At 47.8% G+C, this 27,879-nt stretch overlaps 1 protein-coding gene across 1 annotated transcript in view; it reads right to left on the reverse strand.

The window, feature by feature from the left end:
- Positions 1 to 836: 836 nt before the first annotated feature.
- Positions 837 to 27,879, reverse strand: part of LOC143785250 (transmembrane protease serine 9-like) — a 47,944-nt gene continuing 20,901 nt past the window's right edge. The window contains exons 6-10 of the mRNA XM_077273976.1: positions 24,637 to 24,697; positions 3,799 to 4,003; positions 3,031 to 3,302; positions 2,413 to 2,582; positions 837 to 1,684 (exon numbers count right to left, since the gene is read on the reverse strand). Coding sequence (XP_077130091.1) covers positions 1,406 to 1,684; positions 2,413 to 2,582; positions 3,031 to 3,302; positions 3,799 to 4,003; positions 24,637 to 24,697 — 987 coding nt within the window. The 3' untranslated portion in view covers positions 837 to 1,405. The remainder of the gene's footprint in view (positions 1,685 to 2,412; positions 2,583 to 3,030; positions 3,303 to 3,798; positions 4,004 to 24,636; positions 24,698 to 27,879) is intronic.

Genomic DNA, 27,879 nt, shown 5'->3' on the forward strand with positions numbered 1-27,879 from the left:
CAGACACAGAGTTCAGCAGTACTCCCAGAGGGGGTAAGCCGACAAAAAGGGACTCGGGTTGCCCGTCGAACCAGAGCACAGAAGGGACAGATTGGGTCGGCAGCCAGTTCACAAACAGCAGCAGGGCCATACAGAAATTGCGCATAATAAGAGGTGGAAATCCTGACAGGGTCAAAGTAATTCAGGGTTCTTATACAGACTCCGGTGACAGTATTGGTGGCAAATCCCTTTTTGTTGAAGTAAATTGGTTAAACGTTTCAGCGCCTCAGTCTTTCATTTGGACAATAGCCGTCGATCCAAGATCGGGGCCATCACAGCTGAGAAGACCTGCTGCTGACCAAGTAAGTGTCTGTTCCTTCATGATATCCCTTACACTGTGCATCGCCTGAGGCCACAGCACCGGGTCAAGCCACTAGTGACATCCCCCTCAAGAGATGGACCTCATTGATCTGGTGCTGGGTACCTCGGTCTCTCGGGCGTCACAGAGGGGTCTTTTGAGCGACTATGGAGAGGTCTTTTGAGTGACTATATAGTGGTTTTTTGAGCAACTATGGAGGGATCTTTTGAGCAACAATGTAGTGGTCTTTTGAGAGACTATGGAGGGGTCTTTTGAGCGACTATACAGTGGTGTTTGAACAACAATGGCGGTCTAACAATCTGAAACACCAAGAGAATTATAAAGACAAAAAAATAAAAGTGTTTGCAAACGTCTAGTTATAATTCAAAGGAGAAATCCAGGAAACATTATTTTCTGGTATGTTAGGTAAAAGTTCATAGTTGTTATTGGTGAAATTGTAGTTTTTGGATTTGCACCAACTTCCGACTGGAGAGAAAGGTTAAAGGAGATATTTATTTTATTAAAATTAAGGCCACGGTTGCTTAGACTTTAATATAATCAAATAGGTATTTTGTAGCTACTAAATCACTTTTGGCTCCAGCATTGTTTCTTCGCTGCACCAGCAGTGATGCCGAGGTAGACAACACATGATTGGTGAGCCCAGTGATTGTCTGCAGTGGTCATATGTTGTGAACAAATTTCCATTAAATATTTTGTAACCAATGTCAAAGTAGATCTGGTAATCATCACCAGTATGAACCAATATAAATGTCTGACGAGGTCCATACAAAAAACTCAGTTTGATGATTCATGTCAAAAGTATGAAAACAAAGTCTCAACAGAGCGGAAATCCTTCTTCATCCATCCATTTTCATGTCATTCCCCAGGCACACAACGTCAACGCTCAGGACTGAATTCCTCCAATAGAAATATTAGAATTTTTTTATTGTTTTTTTTTTATCTAAATTAAATGTATCATTCATGTTTTTTTGTTGTTAGAAAAATGTTATATTATTAAATGTTTAGATACAAAAATTTTAAAAACAATTTTATACAAATGATTTGTTCCTAAAGACGAGCGGCTAGTGAGGTCGTAATAATGAGAAGTGTCATCAGATAACTCGACGCGTTCATGTTCCCTCTACATTTTTGGGAAGGTTGTGGGATATCGGTCACATTTTGGAAGTTGAGATCTGGAATGTATGACTGGATCCAGGACTGGTAGGCGGTTACCAGGGTGTAGACACCGGGGCGGTCGGGTAAAGCACATCCAGCTCCAAAGCTCACAATCCCAGACTGGTACCAGACACCATTGACCTTGCACACGAGAGGTCCCCCGGAGTCTCCCTGAAAGACAACATCTATGGGCTTAGTAGAAGTAGAGATAAACTATAAAAGATAGCAAGCAGGTAAAAGCTATACATTTTTCACCACATTGGAATAAAGGGATTTTCCACTTTTTATAATCCCAAAGGCAGCAGAAGCCATTGTTACCAGATCCATGGAGATAAGACCACCAACACCCCCATTGATGAGCTAACGGAAGGGGCTGCGGCAGCCGGGTGACACAGCTGTGCCTGGTATTACAATTTAGTTGAAATTATACCAATAACAATGTCCCATGAAGCCCTTTCATTCCCCTACAGTGCCTGTCCTTGGAAATAAAAGATCTACATGGTGACTATTGGAAGGTTATCCATACAAAACATGGACAGTCTTCCAGGGAAAGACATTTCTTGTTGACAATATCGGCCTTGCTTAAATAAGACATAGTACAGACTTCGGAATCATCAGACTTTATAGGGAGCTTTGAAATGTTTTTTTCTAAGCTCAACAACCACTTTAACTTGTGCACAAAACTGTAGTCTATGGTCAAGATAACGTTACCGTGCATGGACCATTCACTGGGGCCAAGTGCAGCTCCCAGAGCGGTTTTGTCCGCTAATGGTGGCTGCTTACTGTGATACCTTTTCTCACATGGACATTGGATACACAAGGAAAGTCGCTCTTGTGCACTAGTATATAGACTAGCTGCCTGCGTGCAATCTGTAAGGAGTACGACATCGGTCCCTCACCTGGCAGGAGTCTTTCCCTCCTTCGGCATATCCGGCACATATCATGGTGTTATAGATTATGGTAGAATAACTGCTGATCCCTGAGTCTATGTGATACAGTGCATCACATGTGCTGTAGTCGATCAGTGGGATCATCACCTTCTGAAGAGTCAGCGGGGACGTCAGGCTCACTGAGAAGGAAACAAGTCACGTTATTCCATTACTTGTGTTCTCCAGACGTTCTACCTTCTCAGATCATGTAGATCGGGGCTCTGCCCATGTTTTCTCCCAGCCATAACTGGAGCAGCCATCAAGATCCAGGTCATAGCAGATTCTCTGTGTTCAATTTTGGCAAGGTTCTCCCATAGCAGGGACTTTTCTAAAGATCATTGCAGGTTTTATAATTCATGCGACCATCGTTATTCACATCATCCCCGTCATTCTCATTACTCCAATCATGCACATCATCGAGGACAATGGTGGTGCAGATCGACCTCCCATACTGGTGACTTATCCCAGGTTTTATTACTCTTTCATTATCTATGTATTATTTCTTTTTAGCACCATCATTATTTTGTCCGTCATCGTTATTGTTATTACTCCAATCACCCCCATCATACAAATCATCTCTGTCCTCACCTCCCGAGGCAGTGTCTCCCCAGCCGGTGACCCAGCAGTCCATGCCGCAGGGGAAGGTGACGGAGGCGGTAGGCAGGCAGATGGGCAGGATGTAGTTGGTGTAGTTGACCGGACTGGAGAGCTTGACCAGAGCGAGGTCTCCTGTGTTTGTTGTAGTTGAGTACGATGGATAAACTGTAATACTTGACACAGAACTATCGACTGTCTGAGATTCATCATCTTGGAGCTTGTAGGCGCCCAGACGCACCAAAAAGTTTGAAATTGAAGAATCCCTGTGGAGAAGACAACATGATCAGAGGTTACAAAGACTGAGGATCTGTCATCGTATCTCAATCCATGAGTCTAGACACCACCCAACTACACTTATTATGTAATGTCCATATGCATGGAGATTGGAGAGGTCCAGATTTTATCCTCTCACCTTTCTTCATGGCACATCCCGAGATCATGAGATAAGCAGCTTTAAAATAACACATTTATTCCCAGTACTCTGCTGGGAGATGGTTATGCTATAGGTGTCTACTCGTGTCCTACCACTGGTTGTTATGTGAATTGCAGGCTGTGTAAGTAGTGGATCGCTGAGGTTTCCAACATAGTCCACCAGGATAAGGTTGCATGGGGTGGTTGGTGGATGGACGGAGGAGGAGGTCTTGGGATGCTTATATATATATATTTAGATTTTCTTATCATAAATAAGAAAATGAATAAAAAGAGACAAATCACACAGTAGAACAGCGGTCATCAGAGAGAAAATAAGCTAGAACTTACTCATTGAAGCAATGGGCAGCGGTCAGCACCCACTGAGGGGCGATCAGGGAGCCTCCACATAAAAGGTAATAATTGCCTTGCACTTTGTGTAACAGACTGACTTGCCACGGCCATTCTCCTTCTACAGCATCTGTGCCACCAACTATACGGTCGGTGACCTGCGGGGAGCCACAGACCGAGCCGCCATCTGCAGGGTTGGAAGTAGCTGGAAGGAAAGATCCACACATGTCACTCACAACTCAGTACATTGACCATATTTTAGGGTCAGTAAAGGAATATTGCAGTGAGGTTCCACAGGAAAGGTCTGAGTGTTTTGCTGATTTGACCCTGATCACTACTAATCTTCCTAAACCTAGGAAGGTTCACCCCATGATGTCGACAGCGGTTGACGGAGAGTAACAATGCTCCTGTTCCCCATCAATGAGCTCATTCTGGTCCCTAATACTGATCTCTCTTCGACCCAATCCTCCTGAGCTGATCTATGACCACATCAAAGTTCAACTTAAAAAATGGCCTCCCAGATCCTGCAGGGGGTTATCAAACACTAAAGGTTTTCTCATCCACTTTATTTTCGCAAAGGAATTATTTTTAAAAAAGTTCCTGAGTTTCATGTTCTTTATAATGTAAGCACTTTCCTTTATAAGATATGGAAGAATGTGAAAAGTGTGATTGACATTACTGGTTTCTTATCAATCTCTCCACTGTGGGAAAATATGTGTTTTCCCCGATTAGTTAGAATAAAATATTGAGTAAATTCAAAGAATAAAAACTGTTCTGAAAAATATAATACAATAAAGACATTTTAAAAAATTGTAAAATAAACATAACTGCTTTTGTCGTGTCTAAGAAATGTTATCTATCAATCTATGAAAATAATAAAATGTATTTAAATGCTGTAATAGTAAAAAAAAAGCCCAAATTGACATTTTTTTGACCACTGTACATCCCTGAAAACCGCGATAACAAGTGATCAAAATGTTGTATGTATCCATCAACGGTTCCAATAAAAACATCTGCTCACCATACAAAAAACAAGAATAAAAAACAAGCCCTGATACAGCTTCATGAACTCAAAAGTAAAAAAGCTACGAGTCTCGGAAAATGGTGACAATAACAAAGCAAAATAGAAATCGATACAAGTGTCTTATTGCTGCGATCGTAACGACCTGGAGATTCTTGTCAGCTCATTTTAACTGCAAGATGAACGCCGTATAAACAAAACTATCAGTATTTTGCATTTTTTTTACCATTTCATTTGGCACTTTATTTTTTTCAGTTTTTCAGTACATTTTATGGTAAAATAAATGGTCAACACATGAAAGCCCTCAAATGGCTATGTCGACGGAAGAAAGAAAAAGTTATGGCGCTTGGAGAAAGAGGAGGAAAAATACATACTTTCCTATTAAAGTTACATTTTTGGTATTTTAGACAAATTATGGGCAGGAGCAACAATTTAGAGTGACTTCAAGGACACCTCTCTGAGAACAATGCTATGTAGGCCCTGACTTCCTGTAACCCTTCAAAACTGATCAATATAAGTGGGGTAGGGGCGGTCATGGAGCTGGAGAAGACAAGCTAAGAGCCAATTGTAGATGCATGTCCTTGACGTCATCAAATCAGGTTTTCTTGTGGCAAACATTATAAGGATTGATCGATTCTTACAATATGACCCGATCGACCAGAGAAGACTATTATACTCAAAAAAGGCCAAGGGAATAATAGGACAGGATGAACGATGTTCATGAACATGAAGTATGAGGAGGACTCCAACAAGGCCAAAAAATGGAGGCATAATATACAATACTGTGCAAATGTTTTAGGCAGGTGCAGAAAAAGTGCTGCAAATGTTTTCCTGGGAGACATCTTGCTGGTGCAGTATAATTACCTTATGTCTTACTGATGTGCTCAGTTCTGTCATGGTGATGTAAGGGGTCTGCCAGGACTGTCTTGTACCCATTCCCTTTTACTAGTCAATGTAATGTAAATATTGTCATTTTCCTGTTTGTTGCTAGTTGCAATGTGATGTATATATATCTGTATGTTATCTGGCTAGGGAAAGCATAATTAACGAACGGGTTCACTAGAGGGAGCACCTTACAGTTTAGCAGCCAGTACCCTTTTAATAGTTAATCTAGGAGGGGCCACTGTGGGATAAGAGGGAAAGAATTTCCTGATTGTAAGAGAAAGAAGCCTGTGAGCTGAACAGTGCCCAGACAGTCCCAACGGGCTTAATGCCCGGGACCACACAGTGACCTCATAACGTTAAGGGGGAAGTCCAGCCATCCAGGGACAGCTGACCCGATCAGCAGCAGAACAGCAGCAGTGACAGCATTAGTGATATTTGGAGCTGCAGGAGAAGTCACAGCAGTAACGAAGGGCAGGTTGTTCAGCATGCGGCAGATCATCACAAGGGCTGATGCCCTCTGATCCGATGCGAAACGGCTGAAGGATCCCCCAAGTCTGAACAGGGAGGATGCTGAGGAACGGTCTGTCCCGGGCATGTGCTGTTTGACAAGGAGAAGAGTACAAGGAAAGAGGAAGAAATGTGTAGTATGGAACCTGATGTAGTTGCTGTAATGAAAATGGATGTGCTGCGAAAACTTGAGAGTAAAGTTTTGCATTTGAAGTTTGAAATGGACTCTGTGTTTTCATATGGAACAACGACAGCAGTGGATCTTCAGGAAGCCCGATGGGACCCTAAGGGTACAGAAGGTGAAGCAGAAGGTATGCTGCAGAGGGGACACTATTTTCATGTGACGGGAGACCAGGGCGAAAAAAGTAACTCAGCCACGAATACGGCCCTGGCTCTTCCCCTCACAGTGATTGACCTGTGATATGCAAGAAAAAATGGAGTCCTTAGAGTGATGATCCGGCCCCACAGACCCTGATCTCACACTATTCCGTCTGTCTGGGGTCACATCAAGAGACAGAAGGATCCGCACAAGCCCCATACACACGAGATCTTGGGTCAGGTCTCCATGTTTGATCCAAGCTTCTGTGCACAAGTGATGAGAAGAAATGATGAAGGTGACAGGCAGTCACAGATACTGATGATGGAGGCAACGGTCGGTCACCAGATACTGATGATGGAGCAGACGGACAGTTACTAGATACTGATGATGAAGGTGTTGGGCGGTTAACGATAGCGATGATGGCGGTGATGGGCAGTCACCAGATACTGATGATGAAGGTGACGGGAATTCACTAGATACTGAAGATGGAGGAGACGGGCGGTCACCAGATACTGATGATGGAGGTGATGGGAGCTCACTAGATACTGGTGATGAAGGTGCTGGGCAGTCACCAGTACCGATGATGGAGGCGACGGGCAGTTACCGGATTCTGATGGTTTTTAAATTTTTCTTTTTGTCATTCACTTTGTATTTTTGGTAATTGATAACAATAAACGATTATCATTTCTATTTTTAGATACATTCTTACTTTTGGAGTATTTTTTCACATCTGCCTCATTCTTTGCACAGTACTGTATGGTTTTTTTGGCATCCAAAACTGAGCTGACAGCATTAATAGTAAATTATGGTATTCATATGAAAATTGTAAAGTGAAACTTACCAAAGAGAACAAATATAAGAGCCGCAGCAGCAATCCTCCGCTCCATACTGTCCTCTCACGCTGCTCTGAGCTGTGTCCATATTGATGCATTGCTAAGCATTATATAGGAAACCTCATCACTTAGGAACAGATAGCAACACAACAAGGAAAGAAACCCCATAGAACATTGAAGGCTCAAGATAAACCGCTTAGCACAGGCCTCAGGCAACCATTGCTGCTCAGAGACCTGCGGAGCAGAGAAGACAATAGCCAGCCATAGTGAAAATCTATAGGGTGAAGGTGTGGAGCGTGACGCGTCGTTTCCAGGCAGTGATTCGCCTTGGTCACGGTCATCGAATACCTTCACCATGTGTCCGTTAGGGACCAGACAAGACTTGACATTCAGCTTCTGCATTTTTGAGAATCTGGACTCTGAATTTACTGCAGACCACATATGGAGGTCTTGGTGGTTTGTCTTCCTACTGGTTACAGTCGTGTCCAAACTTGACTATTTAATACTTATACCTGGGACGGAGTAGATCTTTTGAAATTCACATTCACCAGCTTCACCAAATTTTACCAGGAAATTGGATTCACAGGTAAATCAAAAGTATTCCAAAGCCTCTAACTGCATTGAAAAGACTTTCAAGCTCGTAAAAGTAAACACATATATGACTATCGGAAAAACACATGGTAACTCTTCCTCACTGCTGCACCGTCGCACACTTTCTGCACAGTTTCTTCAGTGTTTATGGCTTTCTCTTCTTATCTTTGTGGTTACACTGTGAGCCGTGACGTCCCTTTCCTATCCAGATTCAACACGCGATGGCTGCTGCATTCCCTACCAGAGCTTTTATACAGGCTATTATAGTCTGTCTTGATTTGTTGTACTTACTAAATCATGTGATTTGATAGCCACAAATCATTGTGAGGGAGACTGCTTGGCCATGTCGGAGGTCATGTGATCTCCCCCTGACTGGTGCATTGCTCTGCAATGCCTGAAGTGGTAAAAGCCATTTTAGGCAATTCACAAAAAATGAATCGTTTCAATTCCTAACAAGATGACACAAATTTTATTCCCATCGAATTGACTTGCTTATCTGCAGTAACTTCAGTATTGCTCCAGCTCCAAATAATTGGGCGGTGAAATGCCAAACTAGAAGTGAGTGGTGGTCAGACAAATGCATGCATCAGCATAGGACTTGGCTATCTCCACCTGCCCCATTGACTGTGAATGGAGCGGGCATTTTAGTTCCCGGTTCTTGTGATCATTCTGGGTCCTCAATGATCCACAAGTTATCACTTATCCTGAGGATCAGAGCAAACTTGCTAACATTGACTTGGCGAGAGAACGGCTGAAAGGCGAAGTCGCTGTAATCGGCTGATTGTGAACTCAGACTGCAGGGAGTTGGCAGTTGTCGTATTTGCTTTCCTACTCTGCTGGTATACATTTAGTATTCTGCTACTAATCCTGACTCAGTATGTGACCCTAACTCATAACTCGTTCTTGCTGTGTAGTCCTGTCTGACTTTGTCCCTGGCCAGTCCTGTCTGACTTTGTTCCTGGCCAGTCCTGTCTGACTTTGTCCCTGGCCATTCCTGTTTGACTTTGTCCCTGGCTAGTCCTGTCTGACTTTATCCCTGGCCAGTCCTGTCTGACTTTGTTCCTGGCCAGTCCTGTCTGACTTTGTCCCTGGCCATTCCTGTCTGACTTTGTTCCTGGCCAATCCTCTCTGACTTTATCCCTGGCCAGTCCTGTCTGACTTTGTTCCTGGCCAGTCCTGTCTGACTTTATCCCTGGCCAGTCCGCTCTGACTTTATCCCTGGCCAGTCCTGTCTGACTTTATCCCTGGCCAGTCTTGTCTGACTTTGTTCCTGGCCAGTCCTGTCTGACTTTGTCCCTGGCCATTCCTGTCTGACTTTGTCCCTGGCCAGTCCTGTCTGACTTTGTCCCTGGCCAGTCCTGTCTGACTTTGACCCTGGCCAGTCCTGTCTGACTTTGTCCCTGGCCAGTCCTGTCTGACTTTGTCCCTGGCCAGTCCTGTCTGACTTTATCCCTGGCCAGTCCTGTCTGACTTTGTCCCTGGCCAGTCCTGTCTGACTTTGTCCCTGGCCATTCCTGTTTGACTTTGTCTCTGGCCAGTCCTGTTTGACTTTGTCCCTGGCCAGTCATGTCTGATTTTGTCCCTGGTCAGTCCTCTCTGACTTTTTCCCTGGCCAGTCCTGTTTGACTTTGTCCCTGGCCAGTCCTCTCTGACTTTGTCCCTGGCCAGTCCTGTCTGACTTTGTCCCTGGCCAGTCCTGTCTGACTTTGTCCCTGGCCAGATCTGTCTGACTTTATCCCTGGCCAGTCCTCTCTGACTTTGTCCCTGGCCAGTCCTGTCTGACTTTGTTCCTGGCCAGTCCTGTCTGACTTTGTCCCTGGCCAGTCCTGTCTGACTTTGTTCCTGGCCAGTCCTGTCTGACTTTATCCCTGGACAGTCTTGTCTGACTTTGTCCCTGGCCAGTCCTGTCCTTACATAGAGCAAGGATTCAGCTCGTCAGTTATTAATCATGTGATGTCATAGACCTAATGGAAAATAGAAGAATTATCTGGTAGAAAGGAGGAATGAGCAATTGTAAGTACACAGTGCTGTATAATATGGTGACTGTAATATATCAAGAGGATAGCAATTTTGATGGGAGGAGGATAAGGAGGAGGCGTGCTTCTTTAATTACGCGTGGTGACATTTTTACTAGGCTTTGCAGCAGCTTCCTGGCACTGATTTCTACCGTAAACTATACTAGAATAACAAGTCCTGCAACTTTTTCACAGACTAACATTCCGCTCCTTTCCATTATCGAGATGTCTGATTTATCTCGGTCAATGGAAACAGATATTGCCTACATTCAGGGAGCCACCGAGTCCTGCTCACACGAACTACAGGTTTTTCCTCCACAGTATTTCATTGAAGACAATCGTCTGTAAGCTAAACCGAGCAGCGGCACAAATACTCGTAGCTCTCTACTCTGAACAATGGTACACTGATACATTGCAGCAAAACCTCAGCTTTGTGATCAGCATCATTGCTCTGTTAAAGGAGTGTTCCCATCTCGTACATTTATGTAATATCTGTAGACTATTCCATGAATGTAAAGTACATGTGGGTCCCACCAATAGTATCGGCATCTGTCTCGAGAACAGGTCCCCATAGAGAACGACTGTCAGTGGAGCCATAGTTATTCCTATAATTCCCATTCAAATTAATTAGAATTCCAACCACCTCTCCACTAATGGTGCCATCCATATAGTTTAATGCCCCTTACAATGTCCGTCTACACTTTGATATCCCTGCAGTGCACTCACACAGTATGATGCCCCTGTAGTGCCTTCCCACATCGTATGATACCTTTACAGTGCTCTCCCGTACAGTGTGATGCCTCCACACTTCCCTCCAAAACAGTATGATGTCTCCACTGTGCCCTCACACACAGTATGATGTCTCCACAGTTCCCTCCAAAACTGTATGATGCCTCCACAGTGCCCTCACACACAGTATGATGCCTCCACAGTGCCCTCACACACAGTATGATGCCTCCACAGTGCCCTCACACACAGTATGATGCCTCCACAGTGCCCTTCCACATCGTATGATGCCTCCACAGTGCCCTCACACACAGTATGATGCCTCCACAGTGCCCTCACACACAGTATGATGCTTCCACAGTGCCCTCACACACAGTATGATGCCTCCACAGTGCCCTCACACACAGTATGATGTCTCCACAGTGCCCTCACACACAGTATGATGCCTCCACAGTGCCCTCACACACAGTATGATGCCTCCACAGTGCCCTTCCACATCGTATGATGCCTCCACAGTGCCCTCACACACAGTATGATGCCTCCACAGTGCCCTCACACACAGTATGATGCCTCCACAGTGCCCTCACACACAGTATGATGTCTCCACAGTGCCCTCACACACAGTATGATGTCTCCACAGTGCCCTCACACACAGTATGATGTCTCCACAGTGCCCTCACACACAGTATGATGTCTCCACAGTTCCCTCCAAAACTGTATGATGCCTCCACAGTGCCCTCACACACAGTATGATGTCTCCACACTTCCCTCCAAAACAGTATGATGTCTCCACAGTGCCCTTCCACATCGTATGATGCCTCCACAGTGCCCTCACACACAGTATGATGCCTCCACAGTGCACTCACACACAGTATGATGTCTCCACAGTTCCCTCCAAAACTGTATGATGCCTCCACAGTGCCCTCACACACAGTATGATGTCTCCACAGTGCCCTTCCACATCGTATGATGCCTCCACAGTGCCCTCACACACAGTATGATGCCTCCACAGTGCCCTCACACACAGTATGATGCCTCCACAGTGCCCTCACACACAGTATGATGCCTCCACAGTGCACTCACACACAGTATGATGTCTCCACAGTTCCCTCCAAAACTGTATGATGCCTCCACAGTGCCCTCACACACAGTATGATGTCTCCACAGTGCCCTCACACACAGTATGATGTCTCCACAGTGCCCTCACACACAGTATGATGTCTCCACAGTGCCCTCACACACAGTATGATGTCTCCACAGTGCCCTCACACACAGTATGATGTCTCCACAGTGCCCTCACACACAGTATGATGTCTCCACAGTGCCCTCACACACAGTATGATGTCTCCACAGTGCCCTCACACACAGTATGATGTCTCCACAGTGCCCTCACACACAGTATGATGTCTCCACAGTGCCGTCACACAGTATGATGTCTCCACAGTTCCCTCCAAAACTGTATGATGCCTCCACAGTGCCCTCACACAACAGTATGATGTCTCCACAGTGCCTTCACACACAGTATGATGTCTCCACACTTCCCTCCAAAACAGTATGATGTCTCCACAGTGCCCTTCCACATCGTATGATGCCTCCACAGTGCCCTCACACACAGTATGATGCCTCCACAGTGCCCTCACACACAGTATGATGCCTCCACAGTGCCCTCACACACAGTATGATGTCTCCACAGTTCCCTCCAAAACTGTATGATGCCTCCACAGTGCCCTCACACACAGTATGATGTCTCCACAGTGCCCTCACACACAGTATGATGTCTCCACAGTGCCCTCACACACAGTATGATGTCTCCACAGTGCCCTCACACACAGTATGATGTCTCCACAGTGCCCTCACACACAGTATGATGTCTCTAAAGTTCCCTCCAAAACTGTGTGATGCCTCCACAGTGCCCTCACACACAGTATGATGCCTCCACAGTGCCCTCACACACAGTATGATGCCTCCACAATGCCCTCACACACAGTATGATGCCTCCACAGTGCACTCACACAGTGTGATGCCTCCACAGTGCCCTTCCACATCGTATGATGCCTCCACAGTGCCCTCACACACAGTATGATGCCTCCACAATGCCCTCACACACAGTATGATGCCTCCACAGTGCACTCACACACAGTATGATGTCTCCACAGTGCCCTCACACACAGTATGATGTCTCCACAGTGCCCTCACACACAGTATGATGTCTCCACAGTGCCCTCACACACAGTATGATGTCTCCACAGTGCCCTCACACACAGTATGATGTCTCCACAGTGCCCTCAAACACAGTATGATGTCTCCACAGTGCCCTCACACACAGTATGATGTCTCCACAGTTCCCTCCAAAACTGTATGATGCCTCCACAGTGCCCTCACACACAGTATGATGTCTCCACAGTGCCTTCACACACAGTATGATGTCTCCACACTTCCCTCCAAAACAGTATGATGTCTCCACAGTGCCCTTCCACATCCTATGATGCCCCCACAGTGCCCTCACACACAGTATGATGCCTCCACAGTGCCCTCACACACAGTATGATGTCTCCACAGTGCCCTCACACACAGTATGATGTCTCCACAGTGCCCTCACACACAGTATGATGTCTCCACAGTGCCCTCACACACAGTATGATGTCTCCAAAGTTCCCTCCAAAACTGTATGATGCCTCCAAAGTGCCCTCACACACAGTATGATGCCTCCACAGTGCCCTCACACACAGTATGATGCCTCCACAATGCCCTCACACACAGTATGATGCCTCCACAGTGCACTCACACAGTGTGATGCCTCCACAGTGCCCTTCCACATTGTATAATGCCTCCACAGTGCCCTCACACACAGTATGATGCCTCCACAATGCCCTCACACACAGTATGATGACTCCACAGTGCCCTCACACACAGTATGATGCCTCCACAATGCCCTCACACACAGTATGATGCCTCCACAGTGCCCTCACACACAGTATGATGCCTCCACAGTGCACTCACACAGTGTGATGCCTCCACAGTGCCCTTCCACATCGTATGATGCCTCCACAGTGCCCTCACACTCAGTATGATGCCTCCACAGTGCCCTCACACTCAGTATGATGCCTCCACAGTGCCCTCACACAGTGTGATGTCTCCACAGTCACCTCCAAAACAGTGTGATGCCTCCACAGTTCCCTCCAAAACTGTATGATGTCTCCACAGTGCCCTTCCACATCGTATGATGCCTCCACAGTGCCCTCACACACAGTATGATGTCTCCACAGTGCCCTCACACACAGTATGATGTCTCCACAGTTCCCTCCAAAACAGTGTGATGCCTCCGCAGTTCCCTCCAAAACTGTATGATGCCTCCACAGTTCCCTCCAAAACTGTATGATGCCTCCACAGTGCCCCCGCTAAAAATGATCATGGGGCTTAGTGGGAAGGACATTCCCTGAGAGTTCAAAGGCTTGTCATCTGGTAGTAGGTTGATGGTGGACTCTAGCCTTTACATTCTGCTGCCAGATCATCGCACTGGAAGAGGAAGAGCTGTGAGATTTGTCTGTTTCCAGACTATAAATTGAGTTATGTTCAGTGCACTTGTCTATGTTTTCATTGTCTATTTCCAGCCATGCTGGTTCTGTGTGCTCGGTGGGCCTGTGAGGAGTGTTAGATCATGCTTACGCTTAGACTCCACGGCTGAGGACACAAGACTAAATCTTTGGTCACAGGGTAAATCATCTTCGACCATGAGTCTCCAATAATAATAATAATAACAAAAGGAAAAAGACCCTAGTGGTGGCAAACTGAATACCAACAACCTGGCTGAACATTTAGCGCTCATTGCGGTGTGTTGGATTCTGGTCTTGAAGCATAAGCGTTGCACGGGGACGGACGCTGCCTTATAATGGTCTACTATAACTCTGTTTAATAAGCCCCCAAAGAGTAAGAAGCAGAGAGGAAAGCAGCAGCTGAAGTATCCTGCGGCCGCGAACGGAGCGGAAGACTAGCAATACAAGCTAGTCGTGAATGTGTGCAGGCAATTCAGGAGGGGACTGCTCGACTGTACAAGTGCGAACTAATGTCACCTGCAGTCCTATGTAACACCACAGATAACACAGTGATAACTCTCTGAGTACAGATAATGCAGAAGATGTCACCTGCAGTCCTATGTAACACCACAGATAACACAGTGATAACTCTCTGAGTACATATAATGTAGTAGATGTCACCTGCAGTCCTATGTAACACCACAGATAACACAGTGATAACTCTCTGAGCACAGATAATGTAGTAGATGTCACCTGCAGTCCTATGTAACACCACAGATAACACAGTGATATCTCTCTGAGTACAGATAATGCAGTAGATGTCACCTGCAGTCCTATGTAACACCACAGATAACACAGTGATAACTCTCTGAGTACAGATAATGCAGTAGATGTCACCTGCAGTCCTATGTAACACCACAGATAGCACAGTGATAACTCTCTGAGTACAGATAATGTAGTAGATATCACCTGCAGTCCTATGTAACACCACAGATAACACAGTGATAACTCTGAGTACAGATAATGAAGTAGATGTCACCTGCAGTCCTATGTAACACCACAGATAACACAGTGATAACTCTCTGACTACAAATAATGTGGTAGATGTCACCTGCAGTCCTATGTAACACCACAGATAACACAGTGATAACTCTCTGAGTACATATAATGTAGTAGGTGTCACCTGCAGTCCTATGTAACACCACAGATAACACAGTGATAACTCTCTGAGTACAGATAATGTAGTAGATGTCACCTGCAGTCCTATGTAACACCACAGATAGCACAGTGATAACTCTGAGTACTGATAATGTAGTAGATGTCACCTGCAGCCCTATGTAACACCACAGATAACACAGTGATAACTCTCTGAGTACAGATAATGCAGTAGATGTCACCTGCAGTCCTATGTAACACCACAGATAACACAGTGATAACTCTCTGAGTACAGATAATGTAGTAGATGTCACCTGCAGTCCTATGTAACACCACAGATAACACAGTGATAACTCTCTGAGTACAGATAATGTAGTAGATGTCACCTGCAGTCCTATGTAACACCACAGATAACACAGTGATAACTCTCTGAGTACAGATAATGTAGTAGATGTCACCTGCAGTCCTATGTAACACCACAGATAACACAGTGATAACTCTCTGAGTACAGATAATGTAGTAGATGTCAGCTGCAGTCCTATGTAACACCACAGATAACACAGTGATAACTCTCTGAGTACAGATAATGTAGTAGATGTCGCCTGCAGTCCTATGTAACACCACAGATAACACAGTGATAACTCTCTGAGTACAGATAATGCAGTAGATGTCGCCTGCAGTCCTATGTAACACCACAGATAACACAGTGATAACTCTCTGAGTACAGATAATGTAGTAGATGTCACCTGCAGTCCTGTGTAACACCACAGATAGCAGTGATAACTCTCTGAGTACAGATAATGTAGTAGATGTCACCTGCAGTCCTATGTAACACCACAGATAACACAGTGAGTCTTTTATTAAATAAAATACTTTCACATGACACTAACTATGATACACTACAAATAGAACACAACAAAACAAAACATAAGAACAAAGCTCCAATCAGACGGCCACAAAAGACAAAAAGAAACCTACTAATCAGGGACAAGAAAGAAAATTCCAATTAAATAAAGAAAGCAAAAAGAAAAGACAACAAACAAAATACTCATAACTTACATTAATACCCCTGTAAAAATTATAAATAGTAATAAAATCATACAAGACCCCCGGCCCAGCTTCATTCATACTACTATATACAACCCCAACTACATTCACACCGTCCTATATACAATATAAACAATATATACACTATAAACACATTATATACAGATTTATACAACGCCGCAAACACAGCAAAACCCTACTGGTCCCACTGCCTTACCTTACAGCCACCCGCTTGCACCGCCACATACACCCTACAACAAACCTAAATACAATACACTATACAAAATTATTATTATTAAATTTTTTTTTTTTTTTTTTTTTTTTTTTTATATATATATACACACACCTACACTAACTATCCCGCCACCCCTGATCCAGCTCTGGCCACAAAGTTCAGGAATTATCCGAGCTAGGATCAGGCCCCAAAGTTTTTCCCCAGGCGGGGCCTGGGCCAGGCCAGATCAGTCTCATATCACCGCTGTTGAAACCCCCCAATCCCCCACCCAACCTAACTAAGACCCTCTATTATACACACTATATACAATATATACAATACACTATATACAATATATACATAAACCAACTTCACAACCTACATACTCACCACCCAAGGCTCAAGTTCGATGCCTGCAAACCTTCTATTCAGGGAACAGAGATACAAAACAAAAATCTAGGGTGTAAAGATATCAGCCCACCACCAGGATATAGGAGCGCTAACGGACTAAGGCACCCCGAAGGAGAAACCCCTCCAGAGATGGGCCGCCCTCCGGGCACCCAGTCTTTCGCACTCCAGAGAACGCACCTTCACCAGGGCACCTAGGATGCTGCTACAAACTTCATCTACACGGAGGATTTTATGCTGCGTCGAAACTAAAACTCGTGCGTTCCACGTGAAGTACCTGACCACTGCGCTGACTAAGAATAAAGTGGCTCGGTCCCTTCTCCCGAGGTCTCTGAACGCTCCATAGGCCCACTCGGCATAGGACAGAGTGGCCAGCCGCGGCCAACCAATGGAAGCGCCCAGCCTGTTGTACACCTCTGTATTAAAAGGACAATGAAGCAGGAAGTGCTCCATGCTTTCCAGCATGGTAGCGCAAGCCTCACGGGGACAATTCCTGTCCACGGAGCTCCTGTGCTTCAAATTGTCCTTCACATACAACTTACCTTGGAAGCAGCGCCAAGTCAAGTCCCAATACTTCTTGGGGATCCTGCTAGAATTTAGCAAACTTAACCCAACCTCTAGATCCCGACTTGGGCAGTCCTTGAGGACCAATGGTTTCTGAAAATGCGAAAGCAAGACCCGCATGTCGAGGAGTTTCCTCGGGAGGGACCTCACTTCCCACATTCCCAGACCCCACCGGCGCATCATTTTCAGAACCGGGGTAACATAAGCCGGGAGATGCCCGTGCGGTGTGCGGAGATCCTTCAATCTTCCCCCTGTCTCCCATTCCTGGAAGAAAGGCTGAAACCATCCCTTGCAGGAGAATACCCACGGAGGAGCCCTCTCTTTCCAGAGGTTTGCCACGTTAACTTTCAAAAAGGTGTTCACTAGGAACACCACGGGGTTTACCATATTCAACCCCCCTAGTCTCCTCGTGCGGTAAGTGACCTCCCGTTTGACTAGATTCAGTCTATTCCCCCATAACATCTGGAAGAACAGACTGTAGACCCGTGTCCAGAGAGGCTCTGGTAAGACACAGACGCTGCCCAGGTAGATTAGCAAGGGGAGCAGGAAAGCTTTGCACAGGTCAACCCTTTCCCTCAGGGTCAAAGACCAACCCTTCCATTGGTCCACTCTTTGGGCGACACCTTTGATTCTGCCTTCCCAGTTTTTCGTGGGGTAATCACCCTGGCCAAATTCGATGCCTAGGACTTTGGCATGTTCTTGGGGTTCGGGGAGGGTGTCCGGAAGATCAAACGCGGGATCCCCGCCTCCCAGCCAGAGACTCTCACACTTGTCCTGGTTGACCTTGGACCCGGATGCCTCCGAGTAGCTCTCCACTTCTGACATCACCACCATCGCCTCCTCTTGCGAAGAAACAAAGACCGTGACGTCATCCGCGTAGGCCACTACCCTCAGGATAGCCTCCGGCGCCACCCCGCCCATCCCCACCCCCGCCAACGGCCCACAATCGACCCTTCTGAGGAAGGGATCGATCGCAAACGCGTAAAGCAAAGGGCTAAGAGGGCAGCCCTGGCGGACACCGGACTCTACCCCGAAAGGTTGTCCAATCCACCCGTTTACCAGAGGGAAAGTCTCAGCCCCTGCGTACAAGGTCTTAAGCCAGTCCACAAACCCTCCAGGCAGACCATACCTCAAAAGAGTGGACCAGAGGTACTCGTGGTCAACCCGATCAAAGGCTTTTGCCTGATCCAGGGTCAGCAAGAACCCCTTCCAAAGGCCCGCCCTGCCTTGCTCCACGGCCTCTCGGACACCCAGAACAGCACTGAAAGTGCTACGGCCAGGAACGCAACAGTGCTGGGCCTCCGAAAGGAGCCGCGGCGCAAATTTCACCAGCCTGTTGAAGAGTATCTTAGCCAAAACCTTCCTGTCCACATTGAGAAGTGATATGGGACGCCAATTCTCAATGCGTGATGGATCCTTACCCTTTGACAAAATGATCAGAGCCGACCTCCTTAATGATCTCGGCAGAGTGCCCGAGGAGAGACACTCATTAAACACCTGAGTCAAGAGGGGGACCAAGGAGTCCCTAAAGGTCTTAAAGAACTCGGATGTTAAGCCATCCGGACCTGGCGATTTTTTGGGCCGGAGCCCATCGATCGCCAGTCTCACTTCCTCTTCTTTGATCGCTTCTGCCAAACCGCCCAGCGAGAGGTCAGCCCCTGGCTCAGGAACAGCTTCAGCCAGGAAAGCCGACATCCTGTCACGATCCAGTTCCTTCCTTCCCAAGAGGTGCGAGTAGTATGAACTGACGACCTCCAAGATCCCTGATCTGGACCTTCTCAGGGATCCCGTACTGTCCATCAGCCCCGTCACTATCTTACTATTCACTGACATCTTGCAGCTTCTGTAGGGGTCGGGCGAGTAGTACTTCCCGTAGTCCCTCTCAAAAACCAAAGATGCGTGCCTATCATACTGACACCTCTTTAGCAAGGATTTCACACTGGAGATCGCCTCGCGGCTACCCCCAGTCGAGACAAGTTGCTCGAGTTTCCTCCTCAGGCTCTGATACAGGCGATCCCTGTTCAGGCTTCTGAGGTTCGAGAGTTGCCGGAAGAATCTCGCCACCCGATGTTTGAACATCTCCCACCACTCCGACTTAGTGTTACTTAGGCCCAGCAGCGGTACCTGGCTCTGAAGAAATTCCTCAAAGGACCGTCTTACAGCTTCTTCCTCAAGGAGTGACGAATTCAGCTTCCAATAACCTCTTCCCATCCGAGGAGTCTCTGTAACGCTCAGAGAAAACATAATCAAACAGTGATCGGAGAATTCCACCTCCACAACCGACAACGGCGAGGAAACGGCCTCCTCCTTCAAATAAAACCTGTCTATCCTAGACCTGCACTGACTACCTCTAAAATAGGTGAACCCCGCGTGGCCTGTGTTGTGCCGGATGTGGACATCCACCAGGCGTGCCTCACTTACTATCCTATTTAGCGCGACGCAATCGTAAGCCAGCCGGTCTACGGAACCTCCTCTATCACAGGGTCTCGTGACATTGTTGAAATCCCCTCCAAAGACCACCTGCCGACTCGAAAATAAGTAAGGTTTGATCTTCATGAAGAGACACTTGCGGTCCCACTTGGACTGGGGACTGTAGATGTTAATGAGCCGAAGCTCCTGTCCCCCCATGGAGACATCTAGGATCAAGCATCTCCCCATTTCTAACTCGATCAATCGTCTGCATTCAACCGCTGCGGTCTTAAAAAGGACCGCCACCCCGCTATACGGCTCGGCCGCGAGAGACCAGTAGGAGGGCCCGTGCCTCCACTCCCGCCTTGCTTTATGCATGGTTGATAGGTCGGTCAACCTGGTCTCCTGCAAAAACAAAATGTCGGCGTCAAGTTGGCCGAGAAAATGAAAGGCCGTGTACCTTGCCGCTTCTGACTTTATGCTGGCAACATTAATGGTTGCCAGCGTCAACGGGGTGGGTGCCGCCATCATGATTGATTGAATTAGATAGCCTTTTTCTTCCCACCCCCAACAGTTTCACCCTCTTCCTCTGACAATGATGAGTTTTTAGTGCGCTTAAGACAAACAGACTCATCCATTCTCTCCTTACATACACTCTGGCCCTTGTCTGGTGGTCCTGAGGTAGTCCCCCCCCCAGAAGGCTTTGTATTTGCCCCCTGAGAAGAAGACCCAGCGACCTCCTGAGCCCCAACAACCTTGTCCGCTACCTCCGGCCCCGGGTCCCCATCGCCCCCCTCTGGAGGGGAGTCCTGGAGGGCCCGGAACCGGTTAGAGAGATCCACCAGAGGGGGGGCGGCTGGACCTTCCAATGGCACCTGGATCAGGGCTACGGAGTCAGAGGGGTCGCACTCCGAGGAGGAGGCTCGAGGCCCGGACCCCCTCTTATCCTTAGTTGTTTTCCTGTTACCCTTTTTCTTTTGCTGTGACCACTCCCCCTCTCCCTCATCCAGACTGTCACCGGATGAAGGTTCCTGGGCAGACATGGCGTCCTTTTGCTCCTCTCTTTCAAGTCTCTTGACTTCCTCGCTCAATTCGCTGTCTTTAGGATCCTCAGCTGCAAGTGGAGCACCCGGGTCAGAGTTTAGGGTCATTACTCCCTGCCCCCTTTTCCCATGGCGCTGCTCCTGCCGCCTGATATTGGATGGCGGCAGCCTGCTCCTCACCGGTTCCCTGCCTCCTCCGCCTCTGCTGGTCCCTTCACCGGCGAGATTAGTCCCGGCTTTCGCCTGTCCCGCACTCGCCGCTTTCAGGACCGCATTGGCAAAGGAACGCGGACAGCGACTGAACGGGTGACCGAGGTCACCACACAGGTTACACCTAATCCTGCCACAGGTAGCAGCAAGATGGCCGAGGTCCCCACACAGTGCGCATTTCTGGGTGGTACACTGCGCACTGAAGTGTGTGGGGCTGCCGCACCTGTGACAGACCTTAGGCTGCCCCCGGTAGAAAATCAAGATCCTGTCCCTCCCCAAAAATGTTGAGGAAGGGATATGGGTAACGGTGTTTCCTGAAACCTTCAATTTCACCATGAAGGTCCAGGCTCCTGACCAGATACCATGCTCATCGAGGGTCTTCTCGGGAATACCGACGATGTCGCCGTATCGTCCAACCCAGGTGGAGATGTCGACACAGGAAAGTGACTCGTTACTGGTCAAAACGGTCACCTTCCTGACTGAGTTCTGGCGAGATATTGCCACAGCGAGGAAACCCTGCCATTCGGGGCGACCCCGAGCCAGCTCATGGCGAGACCAGAAAAGCTCAAGGCCCTCCGGTCTCACGAAGCTGACATCGAAGTAGGAGGTCCCATAGGGATGGATCAAGGCGAAGATGTCATATGCCACGAAGCCCATCCCCAGCAGGAGCTCAGCAACCTTTGACCGATCAGGACAGGCATCCTTGCTTACCCACTGGAGACGGGCCACGTTCCTACGGTTGCTCCTCTGCCCTGGTGTTGGCAGAGACCAGACAGTCTCTGCCCCTCTATCTCGGAAGGCGGAAAGACCGTGTCTCTCTATCCAGAAAGACAGATCAACCTCCCTCCCCTCTACATTGATGGAACTCTCCCCTCTCCTCAGGGCGTCCAGGAAGCGCTGTTGCAAGTCACCATCCTCAGGGTCACCAGACAAGGGCGCACTACTACCCCCAGCAGTGACAGCTGCTGAATAGCTTGGGGCTGAAGCCCCCGCCACCGCTGGGGGGGCAGCGGGACCACTACCTGCTTCCCCTCCACCAACACCAGTAATGCTCTCCTCATTCACTCCTCCACTACTCCCATCATTTGCAACATCACTACTCCCATCATTTACTCCACCACTGCTCCCATCATTCATTCCACCACTATTCCCACCATTCACTCCACCACTACTCCCATCATTCACTCCACTACTACTCCCATCATTTCCTGCACAGCTGCTTTCATTCTTCTTACCACTGCCACCACTTCCCGTCACTTTTTTTCCAGTATTCTCACCACCATTTGTCACAGTGTTCTCTGCACCTGCCACAGTCACATCCATTCCTTCCTCACTTGTGTCTGCTAGCTTCTCTGCACTCACACCTGCCGGACCGGGGGAGGGGTGCAGCACCACACTCGATTTCCCTTGATTGGTGCTGACTCTCTGTTGTGTCCTTGGAGCGCCTTGCCCCCCCACTGCAGCAGTTTGCACTTTATTATTTTGGGCCCGCTGCTCGTTGGGGGGCGCCGCCTGCCCCGCACCCACAGACTTCGCAGTCCTGGTGTCATGCTGGGGTGCTGGAGCACTCTGTCCCCCTGTCACAGCAGGGCGCCTCTTGTTCCCTGCAGATGATTTATCCTTTTTCTGTCCTTTTTGGACACGCTGCTCTCCTGTCACAGCTGCGTGCCTGTTCTCCTTTAAGGCGCACTGCGCCCCTGTCACAACAGTGCGCCCTCCTTTCGCCGCACCATGTTCCTCGGACCTGCCCCCCACAGCCCCGGCGTCGGCCGGCTCAGCCGTAGTGAGCAGGGATGGAGTCTGCCCACACCGTCCCCCTTTCGCAACGGCGTGGACACCCACCTCACCCCCCTCAGCCCCGGTGATAACCGGCTTAGCCGCAGAGGGCAGGGAGGGAAACTCCTCGGGGTCCCCTATGTCCGGCGCCGTGAGTACCTCCACAGCCTCGCCCCCTGCACTGTTCCCCGCACAGACGGCAGCACCGCCGGACGTCCTCCTCCTCTCCCCACCTTGCCTATGCCCCGGACCCACTGCAGAGCCCGTGCGTTTAGGTTTGGTGGGGTTTACACAGGAGGTGGTAGGTGTAACATCATCCATCGGTACATATTTGTAACTCACCACCTCCCGTGCGGTCTCCGTCGTCTTCTTCTTCCTCTTCTTGGTTTCCTCTGCTGGCTCGTCCTCACCGAAGGAGAAGCGGTCCAGGTTCACTGGAGACTCCAGCTGTCTGATCTCCTGTAGCAGACCGCCCTCCTCCTCTTCCTCCGCTGACACTCCAGCCTGTGCTGTCGGAGTCCTCTGCCGTGCCGGGAGGCCGCTTCCCTGTTGTCGGCTCTGCGGCTCACTCTCCCGGCTGGTTCCAGCTTGTAGGACTCCAGTCACGACCACATCGGCGTCCTCCTCCTCCTCGTCGCTTAGGACGCCGGCTGGCGGTTCTCCTGAGGTATTTAACCCCTTCATTTCTGAGAACCGCCGCTGGTTCTTAAACCTCTCCAGGAAGGGACCTGCGCTTTTCTCAATCCCCTCCCGGAGGAGCACTAACCGGGCCACCTCATCTCTGAGGGCTCTTAACCTCTGGGAGGTCACAGGTTTCTCCTTGCTAGAGGCTCGGGTATTCAGGATCCGAGCCTCCCGCAGCTCCTCCTTCAGCTCGGTCAGTGCTTTGCCGGCGTCCTCATACTCACGTAGCATGGCGACCACTCGGGAGGAGAAGGTACTCGTGGACTCGCCGGAGCTCCTCTCCCCCCAGGATGTTCCTGGGCTCTCCTTCCTGGGGCCTGGGGTGCCCCTGTCTCCCTCTCTGGGCGGACGATGAGCCGTCTCAGGGTTGGAGTAGGTGGGTAAGGTTTTCTTCACCCGTCCTGACCTCCTCAGTCCCTCTTGGGCCAGTTGCTGTTGCTGCTGCTCTCTGTCCCCCGCCGGCACAGACCGGGGAACAGAAGCCTGGGAAGCCATGTCGGCCTCCCGGGAAGCCTGCCTCTCCCTGGGGAGAAGAGAGGCAGACTCTGGGCCTCCTGCTGGAAGTCCTGGAGCTCACAATACAGGTGCTGCTCCCAGCAGGGTGTGACTGATTGTGCGCACCTGTCCTCCACACTCAGTCCTGTGTAACACCACAGATAACACAGTGATAACTCTCTGAGTACAGATAATGTAGTAGATGTCACCTGCAGTCCTATGTAACACCACAGATAACACAGTGATAACTCTCTGAGTACAGATAATGTAGTAGATGTCACCTGCAGTCCTATGTAACACCACAGATAACACAGTGATAACTCTGAGTGAACATAATGCATGTCACCTGCAGTCCTATGTAACACCCCTGGTGCTATAGGCGGCTATATTCCGCGTTCCTTACCCACATGTAGGACTACCACTGCCAGCGTGTACAGCAGGTTCTTCTGCATTTCTTCCTTTCTCTGAGTTTCTTGGCGATTACTTGCTCAGCTCTTATATATATCAGGAGGTGGGTGGGAAAGTTTCAGCTGTTTTGTAAACAAGGAAACGTTGATTTATTTATTTTTCCTGATTTTATGACTTTTTTCTACAATTTCTTGTTAGGGTTTTACAACCAAGACACAAGTCTCCGGTACAGACTGGTCAATCAGTGGAGCCGTTTACTGGCACCAAGTCACATCTGGAAGCCGACTCTGATACTTGGGTTCCCTTTGTGTGGACACCATTTTCCCGACAGAAAGTCCCATATAAAGTTATTATTATTATTTATTTCTATAGCACCATTGATTCCGTGATCTGAACATGAGAAGAGGTATAGGACTCCCAGATACGGTGCTCTGTGGCGTGAATTGTTCATAAAATCCATGGTCAACCAGGTTTGGTGTAGACCACCGGCACAGGCAGGCGAATTCGGAGTTGGCTCCTGTGCAGAACATGTGATTTGCTCTCAGGCAGTCAAAACCAAAACTGTCTGCCTGATCACAAAAGACTAAGAAGGATAATTTTTGGACCATTTTTAAATGTTAAATAAAAGCATGAAAATTTGTCAGTGCAGTGTGTTGATAAAGATGCTGTTATCTACCACTGGTGACCAGCCCTATACACCCAGCCCGATAGGCTGAGGTCACTTGGGCATTACTACGGCTGTGTTTGCATTAAAGAGCTTGAAAGGGGTTCAACACAATTCTATTCCACTCATTAGAAGGATTGTAGTATTGTAATTTGTAACAAATCTAATTTGGGGGAAAATCTGAATGAAGCAAATTGGAATTTGAAAAGATTCAATCATCTCTAGTTGCTCGAGTTGGCGGTCCATCAAGATGAAAGTAATGAACATATAATAAACACAAGGAGTATACCACCCCGTCCAGACAGGCTGGATGCAAACACATGTGGTGGAAGAAGCCACATCTGTATCAAATTTTTAATTAAAGAGCAGCAGGATCAGATACAACAATGAACCTCAGGGTTATCTCCTCTGTACATCAGCGGGATCCAAAATGTGAAAAAATAGGAAGAGTGTCAAACAGAAAAAAAGTAGAAACTTTGGTAGAAAAAGATCGAAATTCAAGAAAAATAAGCATTACTTCCCTACTTTTCATTTTGCCACTCCACAACTTTCCTTCCTTTCTTGACTTGCCATCTAGAAAAAATGACCTCTGCAGCCGATCAGTGAACTCAAAGTTGAGGAGGACGAGACAAGAACGCTGATCCCAGTGATTGACTCCAGAGGTCAAGAGTCGCAGATGTGACGCCTGGGGATTAAGAACACCAGGGAGCAGTGGACAGGCGGCGTTGGATTGTCAGGGGCTTCAGTAGGTAACTAGTGCTCATGTTAATAGATTACAAGCCTTTGCTCCAATTTTTAATTAAACTGAAAAACCAGACGGAGTGTAAATCGCGGTACAATTCTCTGGTCGGACTGTAAATCGCGGTACAATTCTCTGGTCGGAGTGTAGATCGCGGTACAATTCTCTGGTCGGAGTGTAAATCGAGTTACAATTCTCTGGTAGGAGTGTAAATCGCGGTACAATTCTCTGGTCGGAGGGTAAATCACGGTACAATTCTCTGGTCGGAGTGTAAATCGCGGTACAATTCTCTGGTCGGAGTGTAAATCGCGGTACAATTCTCTGGTCGGAGTGTAAATCCTGGTACAATTCTCTGGTCGGAGTGTAAATCGCGGTACAATTCTCTGGTCGGAGTGTAAATCGCGGTACAATTCTCTGGTCGGAGTGTAAATCCTGGTACAATTCTCTGTTCGGAGTGTAAATCGCGGTACCATTCTCTGGTCGGAGTGTAAATCGCGGTACAATCCTCTGGTCGGAGTGTAGATCGCGGTACAATTCTCTGGTCGGAGTGTAAATCGCGGTACAATTCTCTGGTCGGAGTGTAAATCGCGGTACAATTCTCTGGTCGGAGTGTAAATCCCGGTACAATTCTCTGGTCGGAGTGTAAATCCAGGTACAATTCTCTGGTCGGAGTGTAAATCGAGTTACAATTCTCTGGTAGGAGTGTAAATCGCGGTACAATTCTCTGGTCGGAGTGTAAATCGCGGTACAATTCTCTGGTCGGAGTATAAATCCCGGTACAATTCTCTGGTCGGAGTGTAAATCGCGGTACAATTCTCTGGTCGGAGTGTAAATCGCGGTACAATTCTCTGGTCGGAGTGTAAATCCCGGTACAATTCTCTGGTCGGAGTGTAAATCCCGGTACAATTCTCTGGTCGGAGGGTAAATCGCGGTACAATTCTCTGGTAGGAGTGTAAATCGCGGTACAATTCTCTGGTCGGATTGTAAATCCCGGTACAATTCTCTGGTCGGAGGGTAAATCGCGGTACAATTCTCTGGTCGGAGGGTAAATCGCGGTACAATTCTCTGGTAGGAGTGTAAATCCCGGTACAATTCTCTGGTCGGAGTGTAAATTGCTGTACAATTCTCTGGTCGGAGGGTAAATCACGGTACAATTCTCTGGTAGGAGTGTAAATCGCGGTACAATTCTCTGGTCAGAGTGTAAATCGCGGTACAATTCTCTGGTCGGATTGTAAAACGTGGTACAATTCTCTGGTCGGAGGTTAAATCGCGGTACAATTCTCTGGTCGGAGTGTAAATCGAGTAACAATTCTCTGGTAGGAGTGTAAATCGTGGTACAATTCTCTGGTCGGAGTGTAAATCGCGGTACAATTCTCTGGTCGGAGTGTAAATCGCGGTACAATTCACTGGTCGGAGTGTAAATCGAGTTACAATTCTCTGGTAGGAGTGTAAATCGCGGTACAATTCTCTTGTCGGAGTGTAAATCGCGGTACAATTCTCTGGTCGGAGTGTAAATCGAGTTACAATTCTCTGGTAGGAGTGTAAATCGCGGTACAATTCTCTGGTCGGAGTGTAAATCGCGGTACCATTCTCTGGTCGGAGTGTAAATCGCGGTACAATTCTCTGGTCGGAGTGTAAATCGCGGTACAATTCTCTGGTCGGAGTGTAAATCGAGTTACAATTCACTGGTAGGAGTGTAAATCGCGGTACAATTCTCTGGTCGGAGTGTAAATCGCGGTACCATTCTCTGGTCGGAGTGTAAATCGCGGTACAATTCTCTGGTCGGAGTGTAAATCGAGTTACAATTCTCTGGTAGGAGTGTAAATCGCGGTACA

Source organism: Ranitomeya variabilis, chromosome 7, assembly GCF_051348905.1.
Source record: "Ranitomeya variabilis isolate aRanVar5 chromosome 7, aRanVar5.hap1, whole genome shotgun sequence".
Classification (NCBI taxonomy): domain Eukaryota; kingdom Metazoa; phylum Chordata; class Amphibia; order Anura; family Dendrobatidae; genus Ranitomeya; species Ranitomeya variabilis.